Source organism: Diaporthe batatas (genome assembly GCF_019321695.1).
Source record: "Diaporthe batatas strain CRI 302-4 chromosome Unknown Contig00021, whole genome shotgun sequence".
Lineage (NCBI taxonomy): Eukaryota > Fungi > Ascomycota > Sordariomycetes > Diaporthales > Diaporthaceae > Diaporthe > Diaporthe batatas.
Genome location: NW_025408568.1, coordinates 219192 through 229421, shown reverse-complemented (window position 1 = coordinate 229421; position 10230 = coordinate 219192). Strand labels below are relative to the sequence as shown.

Sequence of the window (10230 nt, the reverse complement as noted above, 5' to 3'; positions counted from 1 at the left end):
GTCGGCACCTCGACGTAGGAAGGAAGCATACGGCGGCGAGGAGGAGAGGACCGACTTGAGAGTCTGAGTCGCGGGTCCTTTCAGCGCGGGATGCGGCCCTAACTCCATGGCCAGTTCGAAAGGGCCGCCGTTCCAGATCGAAGTCTCGATCGCGTCAGAGAAGAGAACGGGCTTCACCATGTTGTCGACCCAGTACTGTCCCGTGAGGGCCTCTAAGTCGTCGCCTTCTAGGACGGCATCGCCGAGGACACTGGAGCACCAACTGCAATCCGGTCGAGGCTCTTTGACGGTGATGTTACAGGCCTTTAGAGATTCGAGATAGGCTTCGGCACAAGGGAGCATGTGGTGAGAGTGGTACGCAGTATCGACGACTAGCCTCCTGGCAAAGGTCCCCTCCTGGTCAAACTGCTTCTTGGCCTCCTCGATAGCATCAAGGTCCCCGGATAGCGTGACGCTCGAGGGCGAGTTGCTCGCTGCCAACACAATGCGTCCCGACCAGTCCGGCTGCGCGCAAAAGTCAACCGCGGTCTCGGATGATATCGAAACCGCCAACATGCCTCCCTTTGTGCCACCAGGCCCTCGCGCGAGCTTCGCGTGGTAACCTCTGTAATATGAGATGGCCATGGCGTCTGAGGAAGAGATGACGCCGGCTGCGTAGGCCGCCACAATCTCACCCGAAGAGTGGCCGACCGTGGCGTTGAAGCGGAGTCCAGAAGCAGTGGCGAGGTCGACAATGGCTATTTGCACCGCGGTGCAAAGCGGCTGCGCGAGCTCGGCCTCTTTCAAGCGGGATGTCTCCTCTGAGGCCAGAAGCTCGGCCCGCAACGACCAGGACGGGGCATCAGCCAGGGCTGCCAGGGCTGCCTCGCTGCGCTCGATGGACTCGCAGAAGAGCTCGGACTGTCGAATGAGTGACGCCCCCATCGTTGCCCACTGCGCGCCCTGACCGGTGAAGATTCCCAGGATGGCAGGTGGATCATCGGGGTAGAGAAGTTGTGGTGAGCTGGATTCAGCCCCCTCATTGGTCTCGGCAAATTCATCCATGCGCTGCGTGAGTATTTCGTGGGTGGGCCCTGAGAAAGACTGCTTGAAGGGCATTGCTTCACGCTTCTGTTGGAGTGTCCAAGAAAGGTCATCCAAGTCCACGGTTGGATGCGACTTGATATATTCTGAGTACTTCCGAACCATATCGACCAGCGACGACGACGATTGCGCGGAAATCACAAGAGGTCCTCGGAACTCTTTCGTATTGGAAGGCGGCCGTGGACCAGACTCCTCATAGTCGTAACTCTCGAGAATGGCATGCGCATTGGTGCCACCGAATCCGAAGCTGTTGACGCTTGCCCGGCGGCAGGCGCTTTCTGTCGCTGGCCAAGGCATACCATTCTGGACGAGCTCCAGGTGCTTTGTGTACGGCTTGATAGCCGGGTTGAGTTCTTCAAACAGCAAGTTGGCCGGAAGAGTGCGGTTTTGTATTGCGAGCGAGGCCTTGAGCACACCGGCCAATCCAGAACAGCCCTCGAGGTGGCCGATAATGGTCTTGATCGACCCCACATACATCTTTTCCTCGCCACGGCTCGGTCCGTTCACTGGGAAAAAGGCATCTGCAATTGCTCGAGCCTCGATGGGATCCCCGGCCGCGGTGCCCGTGCCGTGACACTCAAAATACTGGCAGCGGTCCACGAGTGGATCCAGGCCAGCAGCTCGGTAGGTCGATCGTATCAGATCTGCCTGTGCTTCAGGGCTAGGCATAGTGATTCCGGCTGTCCGCCCATCCGAATTCACACCCGTTTCCCTAATCACGGTCTCGATATGATCACCGTCCGCCAGAGCCCGGCTCAGGGGCTTCAGGAGTAAGGCGGCACATCCTTCGCCTCTGGCATACCCGTCGCCAGATTTGTCCCACATACGAGACCGTGACTCGGGGGAAAGCATATGCAATTTCGACTCGGAAATGTAGATCGATGGGTCCAAGATAAGGTTAGCGCCTGCTACAATCGCAGTGGTCGCCTCGCCATTCCGCAGGCCCTGGACTGCCTGATGGAGTGCAACGAGGGAGCTCGAACAGGCTGTGTCGATAGTCATTGACGCGCCTTTGAGATCAAACAGGTATGAAATGCGGTTTGCAACAATGCTTCTTGACGTTCCCGTGGCCGTATATGTCCCGAGCGTCTCCGTGTCGCGCATCTGTAGGTCCGCCCAGTCTGCGGTCATGAGGCCCACAAACACCGAGGTCTTTGATCCCCTCACCTTCTCTGCCGATCCGGCAGACTCCAAGGCCTCGTAAACAGTCTCGAGGAGGATACGTTGTGCCGGATCCATGCTCTCTGCCTCGAGGGCGTTGATGTGGAAAAAGGGGGCGTCAAACACGCCAACATCCTCCGAAAGAAGGTAGGACTTTCCCTTGACATTTGTGCTGCCGTGGAAGTCAGGGTTGTTGTTGTAGAAGTTCCCAAGTGCTAGCCTATCCTCGGGGAACTCGCGCAGCACGTCTCGTGGATTTCTGAGCAGATCCCATAGCTTCGACGGTGAAGACGCACCGCCAGGAAAGCGGCAAGCGGAGCCAACAATGGCGATCGGCTCTCCTGGGGACGACATGTCGGGAAACCGTTTCGAAACTGCTCGGTCTGGCGGTGTGGGTGGGAAAATACAGAGATGATGTGGTAGTTTGTCCCTTATATCTCGTTCTCGCCGGGGCGGTTGTAGGTGCTGCCTCACAATGACCACTATTACATTACTGGTGGCGTCGATATCCAGAACTCGCAAACCGGGTGAAAAACACGCGAGGAACTCGATCGTGGCTTATACATACAGCCTCATTGCATAGGACTAGGACTATTTTTTGAATCCCTATTTAAGTCGGAACAACAGTAAGTGCACTACAAGGACAAGCTCATTGCATCTTCCGAGTCTGTGGAGATACCGGGCTCCGGGCTCCACACCGGCCAGGCACAAGGATAATGCCAGTGCTGTTCGCAAACCTACGCATCCATATCTACTACCGCATACAGCTAGCTTAGAGGTGTGTAGTCACTACCTAGGTATTATGAAATGCTAAACGGTCGTTTTCATTCCAATATCCTCTGTTGGCTCATTGCATTCAAACATTGATCGAGTTAGGATCAAAATATTAAGAGCGCCCTAAATTTAGCAGATTAATTTAGGTAAATACATTTGTAGACTATGTGATGAGAGTCGTTCAACAGCATCCGTAGACCGTATGCTAAAAATAGGGGCCGTGGGGCTCATTATACTTTGTGAACACAGTAGCTCTGTTGTTTTGCCGACAGAAATGGCACTGTGCTCCATCGCTATCATCGCCGACTGGCCCCCAAACTTTGTGCATCTTTCATTTTGCCGAGTATGAACAAGCACTGTGCCCCAGTGTGCTTATTGCCGACCACCGTCGGAAATCCACGCAGGTAATGCCTGCCTCAAACCACCTACATCGACAATGGACGGCCTCTGGATCCCCGGAACCATTCGTACCTGTTATATTGTCCCGCTATTTACATGGTCTCCCAATGACACACGGACTTGTTGGCTAGAACGACGAGTGTCATAGGACAAGTAACGGCCGTGGGAAGACCGCTGCTGTCGAGTGCTGCGCTTGGGTTCACATTCATGTCGCGGGTCTTGATCGTGGTTCAACTCGTACAGCACTGCACTTTGCACTAGATCATCACCTCTCTAATGTTTCTTGGGTTACTAGCGTATCCATAACTACCTCTGGTATTTCGTATTTTCCCCTTCTCTTTACTTGAAGTTGTGCCTTTCTGCTGGGTACCTGCCTAAGTGCTCAAAGGGACATGGCGGGCTTTACATCACGCCCCGTTCAGGATGAGGAGTCCTGGATCAGAGAACGCGACATGGCGATGCCTGACGCAGGAGTCGTTGCAAGTAACCAGGGCTACACGTCTCAAGAGCTCCTGTTTTGCCTGACGCTCGCATTCTTCTCGCTGGGCACCATATTTCGATCTGCACAAATTTCTCCGAGCCCAAATCGGGTTCTTAGAAGTTCTGGCCTCGGGTGGTCAAAACTGGTACGCGCAACAACGTCTGCTAGCTGGTAGTGATTTTACTAAACTATCACAGTGTATCGGTGTAGCATACGCTGTCTCAAGCACATTTGCTCTAGCAATATTGCTATTCTGGATCGGTACCGAGGACGAGAAGATCATCTTGATGGCATTTCTGCAGTGCTTTTCGTGCTGGTGCGTTTGCCTTACGTCGCGCGTGGAGCATTTGAAAACTGTCAGACCAAGCCATTTCCTGCAAGCTTCACTCGTCTTGAGTATTTTGCACGAGTTCTTCTGGCTGCAACAGCTCGAGTTCTTTCACAATGCAATCCTGGAGGTGCTGGGATACACGCATGCGGTTCTCTTGGTGGGACTGATCTGCGTTGAATCGTGCGACAAGAGACACATCTTCGTCCTCGAGGCGGATCGCAAACGGTCCCGGGAGGAGACAAGTGGATTTTTCAGGCAAAGGTTCTTTTGGTATCTCAACGGACTTTTCAGAAGAGGTATGCTTTCTCGCGATGTGGCCGAGGCGAAAGAGCACTGACAATTCCCTAGCATACCGACAAACCCTCAATCTGGATAATCTTGAGGGTGTTGACACAAGGCTGCTATCTGAGGAGGCGGCAGAACAATTCAAAGTATACTGGTCCCAACCCAGGCACCAGTCAGGGCGGCATGCTCTTCTACGTTCCATCTTCTTTGTATTATGGAAGGATTTGTGCATGCCAATCCTGCCCAGGTAAGTGACCTTTCCACTCGAGGTAGCTGGGAATTTTCAGTAACAAGTAAGAAAGACTTCTAGGCCTCACTGCCATGCTGACGCAGCCTTTTCTCATATCCGCAATCCTCACCCACATCCAGAACCCGGATTGGGAATCCGTCGTTGGAGACTACATGATGCTCGGTGGCTTCGCCCTCAATTTCCTCTGCTCAGCTGTGTTCAACGCGTGGTACTCCCATAGCACCACGCGTTTCACCGTCAAGCTTCGGTCTGTTATGATCTCCGCACTCTATGACAAGGCGCTCCGGGCAAACGGGCAGGGCGCAGATCTCGGCACTGCCACAGTTCTCATGAACGTCGACCTGGAAAAGGTACTGGAGGGAATGAAATGGGTGCACGAGTTCTGGGCAGTCCCCGTCGGCATCGCGGCGTCGTTGTACATCTTGCATACGAACATAGGGGTGGCCTCCCTCGTGCCGCTGGTTATCCTTGGCTTGGCTACAGCCATGAGCTGGGACATTGGGGACGTTATGAGGAGCCGAAATCTCGAATGGGTGACGAAGACGGAGAAGAGGGTGACGATGATGTCGAAAATTGCGTCTTCCGTGAAGGAGATCCGCATGCTTGGATTCACGGAGGTGCTTCATAATATCGCCACCACTCTCAGGATCGATGAGTTGTTAGCCTACAGGTAAGCCATCTGGATGGTACTAACAAACCGAAATCAGTATCGGATTTACTAATGGCGGTTGGAAATGCAGGTCGACCACAACTCTCTGGATATTCGTCGTAGCGACAGGTAAGCCATGTTCCTTTGACCACTCAAAGTGGATGATTGCTGATCTTTTCAAATAGGATACGCGATGTTTCCTATCTTGGTTTTCGCGACCTTTACCCTTGTCGCGGCGTCCAGCCTTCGCGGTGGGCACGTATTCAACGCTGAGGCCATGTTCGCATCCCTTTCCATTCTGAAGCTCATGGCCGCCCTAAGCCTCCCTTTCCTGCAGACAATGATCACCTGCCAAGGCGCTGGAGCATCGATAGACCGGATTCAATCCTACCTCATGGACGAACTAGAGACACAAGAGTCTTCCAAGGACTTGCGACTCCTAGAAGCTGAGACCGGCCACCACGCAGAGGCCGATGAGTATGGTTTCGAGCTTCAGGAGAACTCTGCAAAGCTCGGGCGTACATGGGCTTTTGAAATAACAGCCGCCGACTTCGGCTTCAGTAATGGTCAACCTCTTCTTCGAAACATCACACTAGCCATCGACACGGGCTCCTTTACTATGGTCGTCGGAAAAGTCGGCAGTGGCAAGTCCCTCTTGCTGTTGTCACTGCTAGGCGAGATGGCCGTCCTCGATGGACAAGCCAAACGCAGCTTTCCCGGCGCGAGCTTCTGCTCCCAGCCGCCATGGCTGCGCAACGTATCTGTGCGGGATAATATCCTGGGAGAGAGCGCGTTTGAAGCGGACTGGTACAGCTCGGTTATCTGGGCGTGCGGACTGGATCAAGACTTCCACGAGTTGCCAAACGGAGACACCACGCTGGTCGGTACCGGCGGAATGAGTCTCTCGGGAGGGCAGAAGAATAGGGTATCGCTCGCCAGAGCCTTGTATGCTAGGAAGCCGGTCATGGTCGTCGACGACGTCCTCTCGGGGCTCGACAAGACGACGGAGAAATTGGTGTTCTCGCGCGTGTTTGGCCGCAACGGCCTGCTGCGGCAGATGCAGTGCACCGTCGTGCTGGCGACGCACTCGGTAGGCTGGGCTGCGCAATCCGACAAGATCGTCGTCATGTCGGAAGGACGTGTCGTGGCCGACGGGCACTACGACACCCTTCTCAGGATCCCAGGGCTTTGGGAAAAGCATTGCTCTTCGCACAGTGGTACTACTGCGATAGAAGAGGATATCCCTATCCCGACCAAGACACAGGAGCTTGAGAGTAGCGAGAAGAGGGCGCCGCACGTCGACTCTGAGTCCAAGGAAGAGACGGGGGCTGAAGACGATTACAGACGCAAAGGTGATGCTGGCACTCTCATGTACTATCTCCTGGGCTTTGGTAAGATACGCATCGCGATATATATCGTGTTGTCGATCGCGACGTACACATCTAACGCTGCCCAATTCATTTGGGTCCAGAAGCTGGTCAAGGATAGCGCTTCTGTTGTCTTGCTCGGCCGAAGCATCGGTATTTTCAACACAATCAGCGTCTTTGCCTTCTCCGTCATTGGAATTTACCTTTCGTACTTCTTCCTGGTGCTCAGTCCTCGGTCAGGCCTTCGGCTGCACGCCAGACAGCTTTCTACCCTTATGAAAGCGAAGTTTACGGCGCTGGTCACCACAGACTCCGGCGAGATCACCAATCTATTCTCTCAAGACACAATCATTGTCGACAGACTACTTCCAGTCCTGGTGCTCAATATATCAACCGGTAAGTCGTGTTTTCGGCATTCCAAGAGACCACAGCTACATAACAACTGACACCTTAAACCTGGACAGGTTTCTTGGAGCAAACCAAAAACATAATTTTGCTCGTCGCCGCAACTCCTCCGATCGCGCTCATGATACCTATTCCAATTGCCATCGGATATATGGTGCAACACTATTATCTCCGTACTTCGCGGCAACTCCGTCATTTAGACCTCGAAGCGAAAGCTCCTCTGTGCTCCAACTTCATCGAGACGCTTGCAGGAAGCGCCACAATCAGGGCTTTTGGTTGGTCGGCTGATTTCAAACGGCGAAACAAGCAGCTCCAGGATGTGTCTCAGGCACCTTTTTATCTCCTCCAAGACGCCCAAAACTGGTTGTCACTTGTCCTTGACCTAATCGTCACCGGTATTATTTCAATCCTGGTGGGCCTGGCGCTGTTCCTCCGATCAAATACGGACCCCGGGTACCTTGCGCTAGCTCTTATTGGAGTGGTGAGTGACTGACCAGCCCTCTTTATGTTTGTGGTTGATACTTGTGCAGAAATGGTAGCTCACATTCCACCGACAGATCGACCTAGGTTTCAGCATCCGCATCCTAGTTCTCGCATGGACAGAGGTAGAGACGGCCATGAGCGCCGTTACGCGCATCCGCCTCTTCCTAGACAACACAAGCCAGGAGCCCATCAGACACTCTGACACCACGGACTCTCTTTGGCCACGGAACGGCGCCGTCTGCTTTCGCAACGTCTCCGCGTCCTATACCACGGAACCTTCCAGCGCGCCCACACTTCGTGGAATCGACCTCGACATAGCCGCCGGCGAGAAAGTGGGTATCTGTGGGCGCACAGGGAGCGGCAAATCATCGCTTGTTGCCACCCTTCTCGGCCTGACACACCTAATCGCCGGTGACATCCTGATCGACGAGGTCTCCACAGGTACAGTTCCGCTGGAAAAGTTGAGGAGGAGAGTAATCACATTGACTCAGGATCCCTTTTTCTTGGAAAAGACTGTCAGAGAGAATCTGGTGCCCTGGCGGGGTGTAGAGGAGCTCGATGAAGTCGTCGATGCGGACTGGTCGCAGCAGCATAATCCATCAGACGAAGATATGATAACTGCGATGAGGAAATGCGAGATCTGGGACAAGTTTGAAGGGGCTGCCCTGGAGGGCCAAACTGGACTCGACATAAGCATGGCTGGCGTGGACAGCCTGCTGAGCGAGGGCGAAAAGCAGCTGTTTTGTTTAGCCAGAGCCGTGTTACATCCGGGAAACGTTGTGGTACTGGATGAGGCGTCAAGCCGGTGAGTTTCCCGCAATTGATCTGCCGACACATTGTTGTCCATCGCACAAGAAAGACCTGCTGACAACAATCCACCGCGGCAGTGTCGATGCCAAAACTGAGGGCCTTATGCAGAAAATCCTTAGGACCGAGTTCGCGGATAGGACTATCCTGGCTATCTCCCATAGCATCAAGGCAGTCATGGACTTCGATCGTGTTGTTGTCATGGACGGTGGAAAGGTGGCTGAGGTTGATTCTCCAAAGGCTCTGATGGCGAACAAACGAAGTTTGTTTTCAGCGTTGGCTAAAGCACATGGCCCTGTTGGGGAAGAAGCAAGTCTGATTTGAACCAGCGGAGTATCATCTCACAAGCAATGGTAAATGTTTGTCAGCCAGAGACGAAATTCGAATGTAGATGCGGTATCTCTACCCATTCGCCAACTTAAGCACTAAGAATCAAATTCTCCATATTCCAAAGACATCAGAGACTCGCAACAACAAAAAAAGAAGATACAGCTATACTAGGCGCCTCAGAAGAAATTAGCACTAATAGGTTACTCCTTTTAGAAGGCAACACCTATTTATACCATAATAGGGTTCGAGGTCACTTGGAGAATTTTCGTTAATTCAACCCTTAAAGATAATAATCGCACCTATAAGTAATAGTTATAAAAGTCTTATAACGTAACACTCCTAGTTTCTCGATAGCACAATTTTATATCTATCCTTAGGTTCATCTCTACATTGTAATTGCTATGAGAAAATGGATAAATAATTGGGTCAAAGTATTTAAGAATTGCTGGTGGATGATACTAATCCTGGTGATACGCTGGCATCAGCAGGGGCCACGCAGATACGCCACAAAGGAGGCCCATCCTTACGGTGTAAGAAATGGTAAGTCTTGCATCAAAAAGCGCATCAGAAGCCGCCTGCTTCGAAAATCTACTTGCTATGCACGTAGGTGGTCCACCTACTCCGTACAAGTGCAATTCAGCCATAATGGAGGGAGCCACGAGCTGATACTACTGTAGATCAAGACAAAGGTGATGGAAATCCTGCAGAAAAGCTGTGCAGAAGCTTAGGCAAAGCTAATTAGACATTGCTTTTGGTTTGGAAAGACCTGTGGTGAAGGGTAAGACCTTGGTCGGGGCTGAGTAGGCCAAACAGGGCTGGACTGGGTCCTGGGCCTGGCTTTCTCGTTCCCGAAGCGGACCGCACGACTAAGTTCTTCCCGGGGTAAGTAGTCCAAAAGAATGGGTTTCTACTATGTCCGTGCAACATTACCATCCGATCGTTCCGTTTAAACAGTCAAGCTCGGCCTTGTCTGCTTCTCCGAGCCCAACTTCCAAGCTTGCCGGACATTTCGGCCTTTACTTCGCCCCTGGACCTTGTCAGAACGCATTGGCGAGCTCCCCCGGTCTTAGGGGTTCCAAACGTTAAAATGTGGACCTCTCCACCCTGAGTCGCTCTCGCTGCAAGTCACTGACTGTGATCTACTGGGTCCAAAGTTCCCAATAAAAAAGGCGGTGCACAATTGGAAATTAGGCTTCCACGTGGATGCGTATAGCCGGTTACCGCGTGCAGGTATGGCTAGACAAGTTCGAATTTCCGATACTCTAGCAATGGTCAACACCAATCGACTGCAGCCCGGCAATAGACCTCGTCATCCGAGAAGAGAAGATGCTGAGGGTAGTAAGGCATGTTGTTGTTTTATCCTGGTCAAAGCTCGATATTGGAAAAACTGTAATGGGAATTTGATATTCGTCTGTGGAAATGCAA

At 52.6% G+C, this 10230-nt stretch overlaps 1 protein-coding gene across 1 annotated transcript; it reads left to right on the top strand.

Annotated features, from left to right (window-relative positions):
- Nucleotides 1-6539: 6539 nt before the first annotated feature.
- On the top strand, nucleotides 6540-7678 carry KVR01_012696 (uncharacterized protein; the record flags this gene model as incomplete). The annotated part of the gene is made up of 2 exons (XM_044789797.1): nucleotides 6540-7176; nucleotides 7245-7678. 2 exons carry the CDS (start codon nucleotides 6540-6542, stop codon nucleotides 7676-7678), a joined length of 1071 nt encoding a protein of 356 aa, XP_044638167.1.
- Nucleotides 7679-10230: the final 2552 nt, after the last annotated feature.